The 22,152-nt window shown below is 46.7% G+C and overlaps 1 protein-coding gene across 3 annotated transcripts in view; it reads right to left on the bottom strand.

The window, feature by feature from the left end:
• The window catches only part of CFAP47 (cilia and flagella associated protein 47), a 761,390-nt gene that overhangs the window by 730,993 nt on the left and 8,245 nt on the right, over positions 1-22,152 (bottom strand). For all 3 annotated transcript variants that reach the window (XM_032799255.2, XM_075059737.1, XM_075059740.1), the window contains exon 2: positions 13,074-13,225. In XM_032799255.2, coding sequence (XP_032655146.1) covers positions 13,074-13,225 — 152 coding nt within the window. The remainder of the gene's footprint in view (positions 1-13,073; positions 13,226-22,152) is intronic.

The raw sequence follows: 22,152 nt of genomic DNA, 5'->3' as shown, positions 1-22,152 counted from the left end.
AATTCAACAAGATGAAATTCAATAAAGACAAGGGCAAAGTACTACACTTAGGAAGGAAAAATGAAACAACTATAAAAGGGGGAATAACTGTGCAGGTGGTAGTACTGCTGTGTGTTTCAGTGGCTATCAAACTGAATATGAGTTAACAACATGATGCAGCTGCAAAAAAGGCTAATGTCATTCTGGGTTGCGTTAACAGGAGTGTTGTAAGACATGGGAGGTAACTGTCCCACTCTGCCTGCACTGGTGAGGCTTCAGGTGGAGTACTGCGCCCAATTTTAGCTGCCATACTTTGGGAAAGATGTGGACAAATTGGAAACAGTCCAAAGGAGAGCAACAAAAATGATAAAAGATTTAGAAAGCCCTGACAGGAAAACCCTGATCTACGAAAAGTTAAAAAAAAACAAAAAAAAAACCTGATCATGTTTAGTCTGATAAAAGAAGGGCAGGAGAAGACTGATAACATATTTGGAGGCTAAGTGCTGTTATAAAGAGGACTGTGAACAATTGTTTTCCCACATTCACTGCAGGCAGGTTAAGAAATAATGAGCTTAATCTGCAGCCATGGAAATTAAGGTTACATATTAGGAAAAACTTTCTAACTATAAGAATAGTTAAACCCTGGAATAAACTTCCAAGAGAGGTTTTTTTTTTACGAACGTGGAATCTCCACCACTGGAGGTTTTTTAAGAATATGTTGGACAGACACCTCTCAGGTATGGTGTAGGTTTACTTTGTCCTGCAATAGTGCAGGGGGCTAGACTTGATGACTTGTTGAAGTCCCTTCCATTCTACCGAAAAAGATAACTAACCAGTGATACAGTTCTGTGTGGGGACCAGTGTTGACCTTCCTGTGTTTAGAATGAGAGCTAGACAGTTTTGTAAGTGCAGTGTGATATGCATGTGAGAAAGGACGTCTTCCCTTGGACCTGCACCTGAGCACCAAGGCATCCAGATGGTAATTCATGTCTTCTGTCTTCCTGAAGTATGCTGTCAATTCTGACCATACATTTGGTAAAAATCCCAGGGGCAGAAGACAGGCCAAAGGGAAGAACTGTGTACTGAAAATGGTGGCTTGTCATGAAGAACCAGAGAAATCTTCCGTAGCTTGGGGAAACTGCCACATGGAACTAAGCGTCCTGACAGTTCAGAGTAGTCATTCTGAGTCAACATGGAGAATCATTGACAAGATGACCATATGGAACCTTGTATATCTGATGTATTTGAGGAGACTGTGGAGGTTGAGAACAAATCTTACCCTCCCTTTGGTTTGGGAACCAGGAAGTACTGGGAAGAGAAGCTCTGACACTAGTGTTCCAGAAGAACTTCCTCCACCACTCCCAAAGCCAGCAAGAAGCATCCTGCTCAAGGAGAATAACTCATGAGGAGAGTCCCTGAAGAGGGATAGAGGAGCAGAGTGGAGAGGAACTAGATAATATAGCCTGATCTGACGGTACTTAGGACCCAGATATCGTAGAAGTGAGCTAACCTGTCCCCAAATGGAGGGAAGGTAAGGGAAGTGATGACCAGAGCATGACTCTGGACCAACAAATGAAAGTTGTCACTTGGAGGTGCCAAGGGAGGCCGTGTCAATTGGCTGAACTCCAGACCTGACTGCCTTCTCCTCCTCTGGGACCTATGCCCCTTTGTGGGGCTATCCCTCTGTCACAATGGAGGAAAAGGCTGTCCAGAGGTGGATTGTGGACAGTACTGTTGTTGCTGTTGGTCACCTAAGTAGCACCACTGCACTGACCATGCATGCACCACAAAGGAACATAGAATGGCCCTAAAATCCACAAAGGTATGCAGGATCTCATCCGTCTTATCTGAAAACAATACCTGGTCATCAAAGGGCAAATCTTGTATGGCCTGTTGAACACTGGGAGCAATGCCCAAATTCTGCAACCAGGATGCCCTTCTCCTCATCATCACAGAAGACTTAACTCTGGCTGAAGCATCCAAATGTCCAGCTCAGACTGCAATGACATCTTTGTCAATAAATGCTGTTTAGTGGCAAACACCCAAATTCCTCTCTGGATTTTTTAGGCAGCTGGTTCACAAACTTAGACATAGCAGTCCAATTTACAAAACTGTATTTGCACAACAATGCCTGCTGGTTCGTGATCCACATTTGTAGGGAGGAGATGTAAATCTTCCTGCCCATTAAGTCCATCCTTTTGAGGTCTTTGTCTTTAGAAGTGGACTTCAGCCTTCCCTGCTGAGCTCTATTGTTCACTGCAGTTACGACTAGGGAGTCTGGGGCCAAATTGAAGTACAGGCCTCAAATCCCTGCACTGAGACAAAATAGTGTTTGCGCATGCATATTGCAGTAGGTGGTACTGAAGCCAGAATGTTCCAGAGGACCACTGCAGGCTCTAGGAGCATGTCGTTGATAGGGAGTGGTACTCTCCAAGGAGCAGACAGCTGTATGATGTCAACTAACTTATCCATGTTCTCCTGCAGAAACTCTGCATAAAAGCCCAGAGAAGCAGCCATGCACCAAAAAAGGTCCTGATAGGCTTTGAAATCCCATGGTATTAGATGAGAGGACGAGCCAAGCACTGCTCCTGGAGTGGTAGAGCTGGAAGAAGCAGCTCCATTGGCTCCACACAGGGAAGGCTCATTGATGCCTGAATCTGCGGTCCACAGTTCCTGCCACTGATCTGCTGGGTGTGCCGCCTCCACAACCAAGGAGTGTCCTACAGATTCCATGAAGGCCACTGATAAGGATAGGGCATTAGTAGCCAGTAGGTTCCAGGTGAAATGCCTCCATCCTGACCATGAGCGCCAATCCTGGTGCCATAGTGCTCCGTAAACAGTCCCTGATGCGGGTTGAGCATAGAGAGTGAGAGGAGGAAGATCCCAACCTTGGCAGAGAAGCCACAGGTTTCCATAGATAAAGGGGATCAAGTCCTGAGGGACTGAGTAAATGGTCTGACTCACTAGTTGTCCAAAATGAAGCAGGGACCAGTGCCAATGATGGAAACAGTACCGCCGACACAATGTTCTAGTGCCGGAAATGGTGTCAACCCCAAAGTCAGCAGAGGTACCAAAATAGCTGACAGTGCTGAAGCAACTGGAGGGCACTGAAAAGCCACCACACAACATCTACAGTATTGACTGCAACAGTGTTGAGGAGATTCCCAGTGCAGAGGTCCTTTGCCCTGCACCTGGTACTGGCCCTGCTTCAACAGACTGCAAAAGGGGAGCACCGAGGAGCAATGCCAACAGACCCAAGGGTTCAGCGGCCAATGGGGCTATAAATAACAAAGCACTGGCCAAGTCCTGGAGCAAAGGAGAGGTCGGAACAGAACAGCAGGGAGTTATGTAGCCTCTTGGTATGCCGCCAAATGTAGAACCAGTCAGTACTGGCATCACCGTTGTCACTATGGGACACAATAGATACCCAAGGGCCAGAACCAGAGTTGATGGTACAGGGTTTCTAACCCCCCCTACTCAGCACAGGGGAGCAGTCAGAGGCACCCAGGCCATCCCACATAGTCATACTGTGTGCTGTTCCACTCTCTTCCTGAGGGAAGCAGGATAGTCCCCACGAGACCTAGAATGGTCTTGACTGGATTTATGCAAACTTTTCCTTAGTGCAGTTAATGAGGAATGAATTGTCCATCTCTTTGGAGAGGTGCCTGCCCAGAGCATGAGGTGGCCACTCGCTTGGAACCGGAGGGCAACTGCCAGTTTGACAAGGGCCTTGTTCCCAAAACAGGTCACGTGGCCTGTTCAAACAAGTGATGTTTTAGGTGAAGGTCCCTAGGCGCTTGAGTCTGTTTCCTGAATGATCTACAAATCAACCACAGCTCCCTGAGGTGGGCCTCACCGAAGCACAACAAGCACTGTGCATGCAGATTGTTGGTAGGGATTGTTCCCCCACAAGGCGGACAATATTTAAACCCACTAAGGGCATCATACAGAAATACTTAACTAAATACAACTAAACACTAATCTAACTACACTATGGGTATTGTTAATTATATATAACTGAGGGAAAAAACTGAACTAATGAGAGAATGTGAGGTTGAAACTACACAGAGCTCAAACTCCAGTTCCTTTGTACCGCTTGAGCCTGAAGGAGATCAGGGCAATGTTGACTCTCGTAGCCAGGAGAGGGGCTACGGCCACGAGGTGTGAATCTCACCCCTCCTTGTGTACTTCTAGGCAAAATTCTCCGGTCTCGGCACACGTATATACCCTAATTGGAATATAGGGCTGCATCTACTCGAAGAACTATATATCTATCTGTAAAATTTCTCATAATTCCACTACTCAAATAAATCCCAGCAGCGATGTCACTTGTTTTACGGATACCAGTTCTGCACCAACATGCTCTCTTCATTGCTGCTCTAACCAGTGGTATGAAGAGGTACCAGCTTTAACACTGTTTCAAGAATAATTATGTTCACTGACATTAATCTGGAGGTCTGATGTTCTGAGAATGATGATTCCTCCCCAAGTAGCTTCTTAATTGGTAAGGTATTCAACACAACTGAAAGAGATTAGTCCTTGTCCCAATATTACCGTTCATAGTTTCTATTACTATGATGTTTCTCCCCATCTACTGGCAGGTGAGAAAGCCATTTTTAGGAATAACTTTGTTTTCATTCTCAGCATAGCATTAGAGAGAATTTCATACCAATATCAAGAAAACGAGGACTTTGCCTTGCTACATCTCATGCTACATCAAGTCACAAATGTAACGTGGTCTGTGCCTTTTACTTATTGAATTAAAGGAAACAGAGACAAAAGTATAGGCTAGTACAATTTGGAGAAAGGCAGGAAATCCATCCTGAGAAAATGCTCTCACGGATGTTGCAAAACCATTTTTTAAAATATCTTGTTCCCTAGCAACATGAGAAACTGTCAAAGTAGTAAATTCTAGGATGCAATAAACTGGACTATTAGGACATGAAATAAGTACAGGGAGAGTTAGCTTGTTTACAACTTTAAAGTACATCTATAATATAATAAGTATTCTACAGTTCTTCCAAGAAGTTGCTTCAGAAATATGAAAGACATTAGAATCTTGTCTAATTCCACTCAGGAACTAGCTACACTTCTTCTGGAATGCATATGAATCAGAAGATATTTTGTGACACTGAAGAGATTCTTTAAGGGATAAGACTATCTATAAATTCCTGTGTGTTTTATGATGGAAAGGTCAAGTTGTTGAAAAGATAGGAATAGTTTATTTGATTTCCTAAAGGACTTTGTATCATTCAAATAAGTGGTTAATGTTTTACAACAAATCAAATTTCTGTTTATCTGCTTCAGGTATGTCAACATGGAAACTTCAAAGCACTACCACGGGAACGCTCCCACGGCAGCGCTTTGAAGTGCGAGAGTGTTTGTGCGCGAGTGCTGGGAGAAAGCTCTCCCAGCGCTCCTGGTAATCAACCTCCACGAGGGGATTAGCGCCCAGCGCTTGGAACCTGTCTACGCTAGCACTTTAAAGTGCTCAGACTTGCTGTGCTCAGGGGGGTGATTTTTCACCCCTCTGAGCCAGCAAGTTAGAGCACTATAAAATGTAAGTGTAGACAAGCCCCGCATCTTTGTCTAGTTTAGGGCATAAGGTTTCCTAGTCCAATCATTTAAATTTGACTAAGACCTATTATGACAAATTCACTCCTGCTTTAACTCCATTAGAAAAAAATGGTAGTCCAAATTTATCCCTGATGTAACTCCATCTAATAAATTGTTTATGTTTATCATTGTAAAAACTGAATGCACCATATCACCAACAGTTAAGGCTGATGATTAGGGTAACGGCAAAAGGGTAATGTATAGTCCCATAATACAATGGTATGAAGACCAGGGCCAGCGTTTCCATTTAGGCGACCGCAGGATTTGGGAGGGCGGCATTTTGCAGCCCTCGGCGGCAATTCGGCGGCAGAGGGTCCTTCCGTGCTCTGGGTCTTTGGCGGCAATTCTGCGGCGGGTCCTTCACTCGCTCCGGGAACCGCCACTGAAGTGCCCCGAAGACTGGGAGTGCGGAAGAACCCCCCGCCGCCGAATTGCCACCGATTGGAAGCGCGGAAGGACCCCCGCCTAGGGCACCAAAAACCCTGGCGCTGCTCCTCATAAAGACAACACACGAGTTGGGGGAATGGTAGTGTTGGACACAGTTCAATAAGAGAAGGTTAATGGTCTAGGGAGATTAAGTAAATGTCAGTCTCATGCTTATTTATCTTTACACATTTATTGTATTAGACAGAACTTTTCATGTAAGGTTATGTGGCAAACCCAGGACAAACAGCTACCAAACAAGGGATAGTAATTAGTCCCAGAGGGGCTAAAAGGCCTCTCCCTATTCACTGAGGGGAGAAAGCCATGGAGAAATAAGGTTCAGCTGGAACAGGGGTTGCCAGGGAACTAATTAGGTTCAGCTGGCCCAAATCACTGGAGACCTTTTTAAACCCTGCCGGCAGGGAAGCAGAGGGAGTGAGAGAAGCAGCCAGCAAGTACGTGCAGCAAGACTCTGAATTCTTCCAGCCAGGAAGACTTGCACTCTCCCCAGAAGGGGAGAAAAACAGAGCAAGGGACTGCCTGAGAAAAGGATCAGCCAGACCCTGAGCGACCGGGAAGGACTTTACTTTGCCCAAGCCTGTGTCTCCAAGGAAAAAGGGGACTGAGCCAGCAGAGGAGAAACAGGTACTTTGCCACAGTTAGCATCCAGGTTTATTTAAATACAATTTAAGTTATCTGCATGGAACTGGCAATGAGAAAATTCCAAAAGTTACAAGAGTAATATATATGGTGTAGAAAAAGAAACGTTTAGGCCCAGATTCTACAAAGCAGTTAAGAACATGTCTGTAACTTTGCTCATATGAGGCTGCAGATTATGCTTCCAGTGCCGCCTCAGCAAACTCACTTAACGGTCATTGACAGATCTGGTCAAAATATTTCACTCAAAACATTTTCCCTCTCCCCCCCCCCCCCCAACAAAAAAAAGTTTTGTCAAATTGGGCGTTTCCATAGGAACTATCCAATTTCCAAGAATTTTTTTCAGGTTTTCATTAAAAAAAGATTTTATTTTTGGCCAAAAACTTGGGGTGGGGGGAAATTTTCTTCAAAAAATTTAGGGGGAAGGGGTAAATGGTTTGTTCGTTCGTTTTTAAGAAAACCTGAAAACTTCATAAAGAAATTGCAACAAAATCCAAAAATATTTTCACATAAAAGTCTTTTGTGAGAACAAAAAAAAACCCCACCCCCTGACAAGCGCTCACAATATTATACCTGTGTCGTGGAAGGCATAAGCTGGTGATTGTGGTGCTGCACAGATGTAGCGAAGCACATAGTTTGGCCTGCTAAACCACTACGGCAATATGTGAGATGGACGTTACCCATTGTGATTGGCACAGCTCAGGTCACATTTGGAGGACTGGTATTTAGAAGATACAACTTTAAGGTCCTTATCAAAGGACCAGTAAAATCTCTGAATTAATGTTTCTTTGACACAATACCAGAAATTCCATTCCTTTCTAAGTTCACTCTCCCATTCATATTTAACTTCAGATGCAAGAAAAAATTTAAGGTTTAGTCACCGGTACATTTTTCTTACTAAATGTTTGCCTGAAATAAATGTATATTAAAAAAGCTTCCAGGAGTGATATTTCAGAAGATTCTAGTCTTTACTAAAACTGTTTTATTAAGAAATTTAGCCAGCCATGAAAGGTAGGGCTCCAGGGAGATGATCTGAACCAGCCCACATTTTTCTCATTTTATTATATAAAATCCTCTCTTCATAAATTAATTTTTAAGGTTGTTCCAGATTAAATTTTTCTCCAAAACCCTCAGATTAGATTTGGAGCTTGTATCAATTTTCTTCATATCACACCACAAGTAGTAAAAATTGTCTGTACAGATATATACATTCAATTGCTTCAGATAAAGCAGGTCAGGGATAAACCAATGGTGAAGGTGTTTCTCACTCAACCACCATCAAAGGGAACAAATTATAAAAGGCAGGTAATAGGCATTTAACTGTGACAGATCAAGTACTCCAGCAACTGCCAGGTCCTTTTCATGATCTTATTCAAAATATTTAAAGCCTAGTTACCTGAGATTCCATTAGAATGTTTCTTTTAATGCTCTGAAATGCTGAGAATCAAAATCTCATTTTGAAGCAGAAGCAGTCCCATGGGATGTTACTCAGGGCCACATTCATATTTACAATTTTAGCTCTGCTAAGCAGACAATGAAAAACTCTCTATGTAGTATTCTCTCACATTCTGCTTTATGACGTACTACAGCAGGCCTGCACAACATGAGGCCTGCAGAGGCTCACTGTGTGGCCTGTAGAAGGACTCTAAATCCCGCACACACAGCGCTTTACGGGTAGCCCAGAGCCCTTTGAATCCCAGCCGCGGCCGGGATTCAAAGGCCTCTGGGCTGCCCACAGCCCTTTAAATCCTGGCCGTGGCTCCAGCGGATGGGCTGGGGCTGGGATTTAAAGGGCTCGGGCTCCCCTCAGTGGCAGAAGCTCTGGGCCCTTTAAATCCCTGTCCCAGCCCCACAAAGCTCCGGGTTCCCCCAACCGCCGGAGTCCCGGGCCCTTTAATTTGCCCCTGAGGGCTCCCAGCCACTTCTTCAGCTGGGAGCCCCTGGTTGATTTAAAATCAAGTATTACTTTCCCACCCCCAACCTTCCTTTCTGGCCCACAGCTGTGTTGGTGGGGTGGCGCTGGGAAAGGAGGGTTTGTTTCTGCAGGGCTGGGCGGTGCTGGGGGGGTGGTGTTTCCACGGAGCCGGGGGGTTTCAGCCCTCAGCTGTTTTCTTTGGAGTAATGTGGCCCTCACCGCTTTACAAGTTGTGCAGGCCTGTACTACAGACTAGATTTGCGTCAATAAGTTTACAAAGTGTACAGCAGTGCTGAATGGAACAATTAAAAAAATCACTTGTCAACAAAAGCCCAACATTACCCTTGAGAAGAAAGAGACTTTTTCAAAATAAAGACCAAAAAGTTTATTCCTTCTTCCGGGATACATTCACTGAGTAGTATACATGATTCTGTAAATTTTTTCTGCAGGCAGTTAAATTTTTAACTTCAAAATGAAAAAAAATTACAAAAATTCTCTGGGTTTTATATATGATACTCAGATTCCTTTCCAGGAGTTACTATAATAAAAGCTTTGTTATCTGGAGTGTTGGAAGTGTGGGGGATGCCAGTTAGTCAAAAATTCTGGTTAATTAAGAGTTATATTTACCAATGGAAGGAGAGAGTTTGAGTGTGGAGGGGGCTCAGAGCTGGGGTGCAGAAGAGTATGCAGGCTCTAGGAGGGAGTTTGGGTGTTGGAGGGAGCTTGGGGTAGGAACTTGGGGCATGGGAGGGCTTTTGGGTGCTGGATACAGACAGCGCTCACCTCAGTGGGTCGCAGCACGCAGGGACATGTCCCTGCTGCTCCTAGCTGAAGGTGTGGCCAGGTGGCTCGGCACCTGCCTCTGCCCACAGGCGCCACCCCCGCAGCTCCCATTAGCCACTGTTCCCAGCCAGCAGAGCCAGCATGAAGGGCAGGGCAGAGGCAGAGCACGGAGCCCCCACGGTCATTCTTCTGCCTAGGAGCCACTTCCAGGGAGCCACACATAGCCAGGTAGAGAGCCTGCTGGGCATTCGAGTCAAAAAGTGGATATCGGGCAACCCTATTGAAGGTTTGTATTGGGAGATATCAGAAATGCCAGTTTCTAGAGCTTTCCAGTCGGTAAAGTGCCAGATAACACAGCTTTTAGTGTAGTAGTATTGCCTGGCAAAAGGAATCCAGAATGTCAGGCAGGAAGAGGTTTTACATGCAAGAAAAATAACAGCCAGGTGAAAAAATCCAATTTGTTTCCAAGACAACCAACGTACGGTTTCCTGCTTTAGAAGAATGTGCATACAGGGCCGGCTTTAGGAAGTGCGGGGCCCAATTCGAACATTTTCGGTGGGGCCCTGGCAGGGATGACTTAAAAAAAAGTGGAAAAAAAAGCCTTTCATTTCTTTCATGTATTGTTTACTTTCCATAACTATATGAATAATAAAATTATATATTATATACATTACATCATATATGCTGTTGATTGGCTATTAATGACCGCCGTTTCACATGTGTGGGTCCCCGCCACTCCCTGGGGGGGCAATGTGTTGGTCCCAGCTGCTCCCTGCCCCCCACATTGAAGCAGTCTGCAGGGTTACTGCCCAGGAAACTGCAGGGCAGCAGTGGACATGGGGCTGGCTGGAGGCAGGGCAGGGGCTGACTGGAGGCAGGTCTGGCTGCAGCAGGATAGAGGTGTGGGGACTGGTTGGAGACAAAGGTGTGGGGGCGGCCTGGCTTCAGGCAGGGCCGCAGGGGGGTGCAGCAGGGGTTTGCAGGCTGGAGACAGAGGAGTGCGGGATGGCTGGCTTCAGGCAGTGGGGTGCAGTAGGGGTTGACTGGAGACAGGGCAGGGGTGCGGGCTGGGCAGAGTGTGCAGGTCTGGTGCGGGCAAGCAGTGTGTGGGGGGCTGGCTGGCTTTGGGCAGGGCTGCAGGGGTGTGTGGCAGGGGTTGGCTGGAGACAGGACAGGGGGTTTGGCAGGGGCTGGCTGTGGGCACGGGGTGCAGAGCTGGCTGCAGGCAGGGGGGGCCGGACTGGTGTGGGCAGGTCAGGGGGTGCATCAGAGGCAGCTGGAACCCCAGCCCTTTAAGTAGCCCCCAAAGCCCCTTCTACCCCGGGGACTTTTAAATAGCCGGGGGAGCACTGGGGAATGCATGAGGGAGGCGGGGCTCCGGCGGCTATTTGAAGGACCGGGGTGGCAGAAGCAGCTGGAGCCCGGGCTCTTTAAATAGCCCCCCGAGCCCCTCACTGCCCCAGGGCTCGGAGGGCTATTTAAAGGGCCCAGAGCTCCAGCCAGCGTCACAGGGCTTGTCGCGCTCTGGCTGGAGCTCCAGACAGAAGAGCGGGGCTTGCCACACTCCGGCCGGAGCCGCCGGGCTTGCCGCACTCCGGCTGGAGCGCGGCAAGCCCCGCGACTCCGCTCTCCCAGCCGGAGAGCGGCAAAGCCTCGCCGCCCTGCTCTCCCGGCCGGAGGTCCAGCAGGAGCGCGGCAAAGCCCTGCAACTCCGCTCTCCTGGCCGGAGAGTGGCAAAGCCCTGCGACTCCGCTCTCCCGGCTGGAGCCCCGGCCGGAGCGCGGCAAGCCCCGCCGCCCTGGCTGGAGCTCTAGCTGGGAGAGTGGGGCCACGCCGCGCTCCTGCCGGCGCTTCACTTAAAGGAGCGGGACCATGGAGGACCCCGGAGCAGACCGCAGCTGGGGACCGGGGTAAGTAAGTAAGTAAGTAAGTAAAAAAAAAAAAAAAAAAAAAAAAAAAAAAATTAAAAAGGTGCCTAAGGCGCGGGACCCGATTCCCCGGAATCGGCTGAATCGGCCTAAAGCCGGCCCTCTGTGCATAGAGACCATTCTGCAACCACTACAGTGATTGGTTCACGCAGACTTAAAAGATATCCAGATGTGGGACAAACAGAAATAGCAGTTTCAGCATCTACCACATAATATCTTAGTCACTTCTTGACTTGCAACTCAAAGTTCAGACTGCTACAATTTAAAAACAGGATCCAAAATACATGACTTGACCAGAAATTATCATCTCTTTGAAATGTTTGTTTTATATTCAGTCAAGAAATATTAGCCAAAGAATGGCACTTTTGGCATTCACATTTAATTTAGTCAACATTGAACAGTTCTTGATTACGGAACAGGCACTAGACTACCTGAGTCTGGGAACAGATAATAGAACAAATTTAGCTCTTAGTCTATTCTGTAACAGCAAAGCAATTTTTGGCTCAGATGAAGATGTGAAACTAAAATTACTTGCTTAGTGTGAATAAATGAACTGTAAGATCTGGAGACCATTCTGGGAGATGTACTACACTGAAGAATTTTGCCTCGTTTAGTGTATGGATGCTTTAGCTGAAGCTTTTCCTATTCACTAGCAAAAACCTGGCCAAACTGTTTCATATAGTTAAAGATGGAATGCATGAGTAAGTTCAGAAAAAACTGCAGCCATTTCTTTAACGCATAGTTTTAAATTTTGGGAACATTGCGCATAAAGTACTTACAACTACAAATGAAAATACAATTTCTAACTTAAATTGTCATTTCTGAGTCGCCTCTTGGTGGCTACCATCTTCCTAAAAGTAACAACTTTATTTACACTGAATTTGGAAGCCTGAAGGAAGACGATTAATCAATTTCTATCATGCTTTAATACTCATATAACATCAAATTGAAAACATTTTTAAATGGGAGAGAAGCAAATCTGAAGAGTAGAGAGAAGTGACAGATAAGCATAGCCTGGATGAAGTATCCATATATGCTGCCTACTTCTTGACAGAACTCTCAAAGAGTGAGGTTTTTATCTAATGATTTGAATACTGCTTATTCTGAAAGGGAATCCATTACTGCCTGTTCGGGTCATTTTTTATGTTAGTAATCATTGTATAAAAATTATTGTTGTCAGTTGTTTATGACCATGGATGTTATTTTTTCCAAAAGCATTGGTTCCAATTTGATATAGATCATGCTATTGTATGAGACCCCATTATAAATTTTTAAAATATTTACAAAATCAAGGAAGAAATGCTTCATTATAATGCAGTTATAACTATATATGCAATAATTATAAGGACTTACATATCACTGACTCAATAGAGAGTATATTCAGAGAAGAAAAAGGCCATCCCATACTTTCCAATTGCATATTTGGAATTGACCCAGAGAAAGCCATTTATCATGAATATAGGGTAAAAATATAGAGCACAGATATGAGCCCAAACCATTCCAGGTTCTTAAATATGAAGACTGAGTACACTCGATCAAAGTTTAAATCCTTTGTTAACATCAAGTGATATCACTAAAATGAACATCCTACCTGTGTGACATTCTTAAAAAAAAAAAAAAAAGGTATCTTTACAAAGAAATTCACCATTTGTTTTCAGAATTCAGATAACAAATTAGTTACATTATTATACATGGCTATATGTATTAGCATACTTCCCTTTTCAGTAAAATGAAAATACAATTAACAGTTTATGTACTTTTAAATACCATACCCTATCAGAGGGATCTCAATTACATCTTTATCTACCAAAAGGAGTAGTCTATCTCGAAGGTCCTCTTCACTGTCAGGATGATATTCCACAGTAGCTGTAACTTGAAGACCAGATGCAATAGGTTTATCTGGATTTTCCACAAACAGTTTAAACTACAATGAAAAAAAACCAGCAATATTTAAATCAATTTTTAAATATTTTTATATAAACCTCCGAATACAAGTGGCCTGTTTTCAGCATAATATTTGGAGTTTACCTGTGCAATTAATATATGGATCAACAGTTTTAACTCACTATTCACCATTGGCAAGATGATGATGTTTCCTGATAATACAGTGAGCTAGAATATTGATCCATCAATTTCTGCAAAAATTAATTTTTTTTTAACAGTGTGTTATTTCTACTCTTGATGGTTAAGAAGATAAGCTTCCAGATATGAACCAATGCACTGCTATCTTTCTGACTCTACAGACAGACACCTCCATTGCCTCTGCTGCTGCTATTAGCTTTCTTAAACAACAAAGGCAAAATTACAAAGCCTTTAATCAGTTTCCCCGTTACTATTCAGAATCTTATGAGTAGCAGTGCCAAGAATCAGAGCAGTTTAACTCTAGTTTTCCTTGGGAAACACAGGCACAATTGTAAAGGCATACAGTACAGTTATTCAATGAGAAGATGATTCAGCTCAATGGAAAGTCTCCCATTGACTTCAATGAGAGTCAGATTAGACCCTGAGAAGGGAGAAGGACCCAAAAATATCAATATTGAGGGAGTACATCTTTTTTTCTTTTGCACGTCTCTCTTCCTTGAGCTACAAACTTGTCACATGTGTATTGACCAGAAGCCAATATAAAAAGTTGGAGAGACCTCCCCCTACCTTTCCTCCCCCTACACATGCTCCCCTGAGTAGGGGACACGTTGAGCAACCTAGTAGGAATCTCAGTAGGAATTCTCAGGAAGTAGGGATGGGGACCTAAGATTTTGACCAAGATATTAGCCTCCAAGTCAAGCCAATATCCTAGTAAAAGAGTGAACTGAGCTCCAATAGCAACTTTGCCAATTTCAGGGAATAATATATTACATATGCAAGCAAGAGTGGCCAATTTTCCTCTCATAGAATGGGATCTTGGCTTTTCTGGTCAGCTAGATCAGCATAATTCTTAAGATGAATGCAGTGATGGATTAGCCACTTGGCCAAAGGGGTCCATGCCCAGGGACCGTGGCCAACTGGGGAAGAAATCCCATAAAATCTGCAGCCAGGCAGCAGAAGCCCAGACACCTGGATGGCTGGTGGGGGAAGCCCCCACACACCAACTCCATTCCCTGTCAGCAGTGCCAGGGGGCAGGGGAAGCCCCAGTGCCCCCCAACCCCATCCCTGGTAGAAGCTGTAGGACAGCAGGGGAAGCCTCCAGCACCCAACCCTGCTCTCTGGCAGAAGAGCTGGGCAAGCAGAGTGGGAGAAGCCGCAGCACCCTGACCCTGGTCCCCCACAGAAGTGTAGGGGGTGGCAGGGGAAACCCTAGCACCAGGCCCCCCCTGCAGCACCAGGACTGGAAGAGCTCTCACTACCTACTACCAGCCGCAGCCTCAGGGCCTGAGGAGCTTTCACTCCCCACTGTGGCCCAGGGCCATGGGGGGAGGAGGAGAGAAACAGAGATTCTCCAGTCTTGGGGCCATGGGGGGGGGAGGGGTCAGAAAGGAGCAAACAGGTTTGCAGACCCACAGTGGAAAACAGAATGGATGGAATGTGGCGGGGCCCCAGGAAGGGGCAGAAAGGGATGTGGCCGTGGGTGGGGCCAGAGGTGGAAGGGATGAAGAGGACCCCCCCCCACCCACTTGCTCTGGCCCAGGGCCCCAGGAAACCTTAATCTGCCTCTGGTTGAATGTGAAAATGATGCACGGGCTGCAGCTGGGACAGAGTGAAGCTGTCTGCCTTCTTCATGGCTTAGGTCACTGTAAGCACATCAGGCCTGAGATCAAGCCCCTCCACTAGCTCCTAGTCAGCTTCTGATGTTGTTTAACACCTTACTCGCAATTGTCAAAGTAATGAATGGATCATGCTATGACACCACACCCCATATTCTTCATAGTGATATGATTGAGGTAATTATGGTGTATTTTATGCAAGATAAGTCATGTGAGGTGTCTTTGGAAAAAAGTTAGGATTTGCTGAATATGACTATTCTGTTTGTATACTGTGACAAAGTTCCTCCTCTACTCTGGTGGGTCCTGCACTTATTGGCAGATTTGCTCACCTCACTGATCTTCCCCACAGTCTGGGTCAACTCCTCCTGTGTCTGATCAGGAGTTGGGAGGTTTTGGGGGGAACCCAGGCCGCCCTCTCCTCTACTCCGGGTTCCAGCCCAGTCCCCTGTGGACTGCAGCTGTCTAGAGTGCCTCCTTGTACATTTGCGTGACAGCTACAACTCCCTGGGCTACTTCCCCATGGCCTCCTCCAAACACCTTCTTTGTCCTCACTACAGGACCTTCCTCCTGGTGTCTGATAACATTTGTACTCCTTAGTCCTCCAGCAGCACACCCTCTCACTCTCAGCTCCTTGTGCCTCTTGCTCCCAGCTCCTCACATGCACTTCCTCTCCTCTGGCTCCCCCCTCACCTGACTGGAGTGAGCTCTTTTTTAAACCCAGATGCCCTGATTAGCCTGCCTTGATTGGATGCAGTGTTCTAATCTGCCTGTCTGCCTGAATTGGTTCTAGCAGGTTCCTGATTACTCTAGTGCACCTCTGCTCTGGTCACTCAGGGAACAGAAAACTACTCATCCAGGGACCAGTATATTTGTCCTCTACCAGACTCCTCTACCCCACTGGTTTGGGTCCGTCACATATTCCTCCCCCCTGCTCAACACCAAGGGGTTGGGCAGCTGGGGATGCCAGACAGTGCACACGTGACAAGCCATCAGCATTGCTGTGACAGCTCCCTGCTCTGTGTTGCACATGGAACTGGAAAGGTTGGAGGGATAAGAACCGCCTAGTCACCCTTGTGTTCTTATCCTTGTTCAGCTGCATACACTGAAGAGGGGCATGGTCGGTCACGAGGACAAATCTGCGCCCGAGCAAGTAGTAGCGCAGTGCTTCCATGGCCCATTTTACGGCGAGGCACTCTCTCTCCACCACTGCATATTTTTGTTCCCTAGTGAGGTAAAGAATTGGGTGTTCCTCCTCCTCGACCATCTGTAATAGAACAGCCCTCAATCCTACTTCCAATGCATCAGTCTGCAGGATAAATTCCTTGGTGAAATCAGGGGCTATCAGTACAGGGTTACTGCAGTGGGCAGTCCTTAGGTCTGTGAATGCTTCCTCTGCTGTGTCAGACCATCTTACCAGATCAAGTCCACGGGTTTTTACTAAGTCTGTCAGGGGGCTTGCCCTTGTAGCAAAGTGGAGGATAAATAGTCAGTAATACCCCACTACACCTAGGAATCCCCAGACATTTTTCTTGCGATGTGGTCGGGGCCAATTTTGGATGGCCTCTAACTTGTTCACTTGGGGTTTTACCAGACCTTTTCCCACAATGTAGCCAAGATATTTGGCCTCTGTAAACCCTACAGCACACTTGGCAGGGTTTGCTGTAAGGCCAGTTCGCCTGAAGGTATCAAGGACTGCCTCAACCTTCTCCAGGTGGGTTTCCCAGTCTGGGGTATGAATGACCACATCGTCCAAGTAGGTAGTAGCATAACTGTTATGCAGGCTTAATTACTTGTCCATGAGGCGCTGGAAAGTAGCTAGGGTCCCATGTAGTCCAAAAGGGAGGACAGTATATTGAAAAAAACCCTCTGGTGTAGAGAATGCAGTATTTTCCTTTGCATCTTCCGCAAGGGGAATGTGCCAGTACCCCTTTGTCAAGTCTATAGTAGTCAAGTACCAGGCATTACCCAGATGGTCCACTAGCTTATCTATGCGAGGTATGGGGTACGCGTCGAACTGGGATACTTCGTTCAGTCGCCAGAAGTCGTTGCAAAACCTTGTGGTGCCATCAGGTTTGGTCACCAGCACGACTGGGCTGGACCACTGACTGTGGGATTCTTTGATGATCCCCAACTCCAACATTTTTTTTTTTCTGCTTTTATTTCTTCCCTTTTGGCCACTGGCACCCGATAGGGCCTCACTGTTATTCTAGTCCGAGGGTTCATGACGATGTAGTGATATGCCTCGGTTGTTCGACCCGGTTTTGTTGAGAACACATCTTGGTTCCGGAAGATCATCTCAGACACCTCATTCTTCTGGTCTGGTGTTAAATCGGGAGACTTGGGCCTGGTCTACACTACGCGTTTAAACCAAATTTAGCAGTGTTAAACCGATTTAACCCTGCACCCCTCCACACAACGAAGCCCTTTATATAGATATAAAGGACTCTTAAAACCGATTTCTGTACTCCTCCCCGACGAGGGGAGTGGCGCTCAAATTGGTATAGCCATGTCGGATTAGGGTTAGTGTGGCCGCAATTCGATGGTATTGGCCTCTGGGAGATATCCCACAGTGTACCCACAGTGCACCATTCGTTGACCGCTGCTGAAAAGACCATTGGGGAGTTGGAAACTGCTATTGGCGACTGGGAGACAGTTGAAAAGACCAGGAAAGACCCATTGCAATGCGTGCATGAATCCACTCGTGAATTTGCTGATTGTCATGGTTCTGTTCGCTAGCATGGTGTGCAGAGCTCACCAGCACAGGTGACCACGCAGAGTCATCAGCACAGGTAATCAATGCAGTCTCCTGAGAAATCGAAAGGAGAGCTCCAGCGATGGACTGCACAGGACGAGTACTGGATCTTGTACTGCGCTGTATGGGGAGAGATTCTGTGTCTAACAGAGCTTCCATTCCAAAAAGACGAAAATTGAAAAACATTTGAATAAATTTCCAAGGCCATGATTGGCAGAGAGAGCCCAGACCAGGGACTCAGTGCAGTTATGCCCAGATGTGAAAAGTGTTAAGGAGCTCATGATTAGAGCTGCACTACCAGAAAACCAAGAGGAAGCAAACGGAAGGTCCAGCGGCAGGGCTCGAAACATGCCACTGTCGTACGACTGAGGCTGCATGCAAATTCTAGTTTGGGTCCCGCCACCACTACTCCACACCTCCGTGATTCTAAGGGTGAGGTGGGTGGTAATCTCAAAGCAATTTACCTGAGGACTTCTGCGGAGGGGAAGATGAGGAGGAGGAAGAGGAGGACGAGCTCTTGCAGAGAGCAGATCCAGCACATACTCATTCTCCCCAACCAGCCAGGAACATTTTTCTCACTCCTTGAACGAAATTACCCTCCCAGGCCTCCCAAAGCCACTATCCAGACAATGAAAGCCATGGAAAAGGAGACCTCGGTGAGTGTAACCTTTGTAAATATTAAGACATGGTTTAAAATGCAAGTGTTTTTAAAATGGATTAATTTGCCCTGCAGGACTATTGAGATTCATCTCGCGGCACAGTAAAGTTGAACGCGGAAAAGTCTGTTAACATTGTCTGCGGACGTGGAGCGGAAACCTGCCTATCAGGGACATCTCCCAATGAAGCTCTCACTGGAGGTACTCCAAGAAGCCTTTGCAGAAGGTTTCTGGAGCGTTCGCTTTATTTCGCCCTTCATGGTAGGACATTGACACGCCAGCATGTAGCAAGTATTGGTATCATTGCCATGACAAGTAGGCTGCATATAGGTCGGTGTTGCTGGCATTCAGCACATCCATTCTTTTCTTTATCTTGCTGTGTTATCCTCAGGAGAGTGATATCGTTCATGGTAACCTGGTTGAAATTCAGGAATTTAATTAAGGGGACAGAGATGGCCATTCCTACTGGGCTGTTTGCCTGTTGCTTAAAAGAAATCCTTCCCTGCAGGTAAGCCAAACAGGGGGAAGGGGGGGAGCTATTGATGCTGAGCTTTTCCACATTTGGCAAGCAGGGATCTTTCCTGCTACCAGCCACGCAGTTAGGGAGCGGGAGAAGGAGGGTGTTTAGCAGTGATCTTCCAATGATATCAGCCACGGGGTGGTTTCTGCTGCTGCACGTTAACAGGAAAGAAGCAGCACTCAACAGGCTTTGCTTGCTATTTGGGAAAGGAGGGCGTGGATAGATGAAGGCTGCAGAAGACGAAAGACAATGGCTTACCATGGCAGCATGCAAGCCGAATTCTGCTGCCTGGACCTGCATCTGTGAGATCTGTAACACCAAAGCCGCAGGCACTCAATATTAAGATGCAAAATGCGACCTTCTAGTGAAAACACATGTGCTATGTAAGGTGAATAATGTTGTTCACCGTGAAAGAGTATGACCATTGTTCTCTAAAATGTATCTTTTTAAATACTTCTCTCCCTCTTTTCCCCTCCCTCATGCAGCGGCAAATTTTTCAAGCCTCCCTACTCTGTCCCAAACGCTCTCAGATAAGGCGGCGGAAAAAAAAAGAGGCGAGAAGAAATGTTTTCGGAAATCATGGAAGTGATCTGCAACGAAAGAGCTCGTCTGAATGAATGGAAGAACGCAGTAGCAAAGTACAGGAAAGATGTCAGTGACCGTGAGGACAGGAGGAACCAACGTGAGGACAGGAGAGGTGCTCGAGATGAGAGGTGGCAGCAGGAAGATCAGCGGTGACGGGATGCAACTCTGGGGCTGCTGCGTGATCAAACTGACATGCTCCGACGTATGGTGGAGCTTCAGGAACAGCAGCAGGATCACAGAGTGCCGCTGCAGCCCCTGTATAACCACCCTCACCATGTTCCTTAGCTTCCTCACCCGCCAGACAAGTAAGAACTCGTGGGGGTAGGCTCCATGCACCCGCCCACTCGACCCCAGTGGACAGCCCAACAAAAAGGCTCTCATTATTATGAAATTTTTTTAGTGGCCTTTTCCTTCCCTACTTTCCTCCTCCCAAACCCCACCCAGGCTACCTTGTCAGTTCTTTCCCTCTTTTTATAATTAAGTAATAAAGAATACATGATTTTTAAATGAGTGACTTTATTTCCTTAGAAAGCAAGCTGTGAGTCAATGGGGCGGGGGGGCAGTTTCCATCAAGGAGAAACAAACAAACACAGTCACACTGTACCCCGGCCAGTGATTAAACTTGTTTTCAAAGCTTCTCTAATGCGTACCGCTTCGTGGTGTGCTCTTCTAATCACCCTGGTGTCTGCCTGTGCGTAATCAGCAGCCAGGCGATTTGCCTCAGCCTCCCACCCCACCATAAAATGTTTTCCCCTTACTCTCAGAAATTGTGGAGCACACAGCAAGCAGCAATAACAAAGGGGATACTGGTTTGGCTGAGGTCTGAGCAAGTCAGTAATGTGCGCCAGCGCGCCTTTAAACAGCCAAATGTACATTCTACCACCATTCTGCACTTGCACAGCCTGCAGTTGAACAGCTCCTGACTACTGTTCAGGCTGCCTGTGTATAGCTTCATGAGCCATGGCATCAAGGGGTAGTGGAGAGAGATAACTGACCCACTGACCGGTTGCTGCTGGCGTTGCAAACTTCCAAGGCAGTTGCCACTGCCGCTCTCTCCCCTGTGACGACTGCTCTCATCTGATATTCCGTGCTCAGGGCTGGGAAAGCAAGTGCACAAAGTCATAGAAAGTGCCCGATGCAAGAAAGTTTCTAAGCACTGGGAATGTCCCACAACCCCAAACCTATGCAGTCTCACCAGTTTATGCTGGTTTCCAGGCCAATCAGTTTCAATGGCTTAGAAACCTGTCCCATTACCAGCATGATCTCCAAGAGGCGGCAGGGGCCCGCAGTTGACAGAATACGTGTCCACATCCTCATCACCTCAACCGCGCTGCGTAGCCGGCCGCGTCTCACCTGCTTTGCAGGTTCCGGTTCAGCATGACTGCACCAAGAATGCGCAGAGGTGGTAAAACGTCCGATTGCTGTCTGAGCCAAGGGTCCATCGCCGTGAATGATCGCACAGTTACCCAGAAAAAGTCGAACGGTTGCTCTGCTGCTTCACGAGGGAGGGGGAGGCTGTACCAGAAGCCAGCGGCAAGTTTTGCCCCATCAGGCACGGGAGCGCAACTACCATTTCAATGGGCGGGGGAGACTGCGGGCTCTCTGAGGATAGCTATGGATAGCTACCCACAGTGCAACACGCTCACGAAATCCGACGCTGACGCTAGCCTCGGTACATGGACGCACACTGCCGAATTAATGTGCTTAGTGTGGCCACATGCACTCAACTTTATACAATCTGTTTTAAAAAAACAGTTTCTGTAAAATCAGAATAATCCCGTAGTGTAGGTATACCCACTCACCTGTTTGGAAGGCTTGTTTTCCTGGGTTAGGTCTTTTTGGACAGTTATGCATGCCTCTTGTGCATGCCAGGGTTTCAGAAGGTTGATGTGATAAATCTTTCTTGTTTTCAGTGTCCTGGCTGCCGCACCTTGTAAGTTACTTCCCCCACGGGTTCAACCGCCTCATAAGGTCCCTGCCATTGGGCCAGAAGCTTGCTTTCTGCCGTGGGTACCAACACCATCACCCAATCCCCTGGTTGGAACTGTCACACTTTTGCCTGGTGATTGCAATAGGTTCTCTGGGCCTCCTGGGCCTTTTCCAAATGTTCCCGTACTATAGGGGTGACACGGGCTATCCGGTCTCACATCTGTATTACATGTTCTATTATATTTCTACCCTCATTGGGTTCCTCTTCCCAGATATCTTTGGCGATGTCTAGTATGCCACAGGGGTGACGCCCACATAAAAACTTGAAGGGGGAAACCCCAGTTGAGGCCTGAGATACCTCCCGGATAGCGAACATAAGGTAGGGTAGTAGAGTGTCCCAATCTTTCTCATCTCAACTTACCACCTTCCTTATCACAGCCTTGAGGGTTCGGTTAAACCTTTCTACCAATCCATCAGTCTGCGGATGGTAGACTGAAGTTCTCTGGGTATGTATATGCAGCAGCGTACAGAGGTCCTTTATTAGTTTTGACATAAATGGAGTTCTCTCGTCTGTTAATATCTCCTTTGGTAGCCCCACTCGGGGTACTACAGGTGCCCTCAGGTGGTGATGGGGACTGTGCAGCTGACACTCTGGGCAGGACGCACAGTACTGCCGCACTTCTTCATCTACTCCGGGCCAGAAGAACTGT

The sequence above is a fragment of the Chelonoidis abingdonii genome, chromosome 1 (assembly GCF_003597395.2).
Source record: "Chelonoidis abingdonii isolate Lonesome George chromosome 1, CheloAbing_2.0, whole genome shotgun sequence".
Lineage (NCBI taxonomy): Eukaryota > Metazoa > Chordata > Testudines > Testudinidae > Chelonoidis > Chelonoidis abingdonii.
The sequence above is the reverse complement of the archived record's forward strand: the minus strand, read 5'-3'. Positions and strand labels throughout refer to the sequence as shown.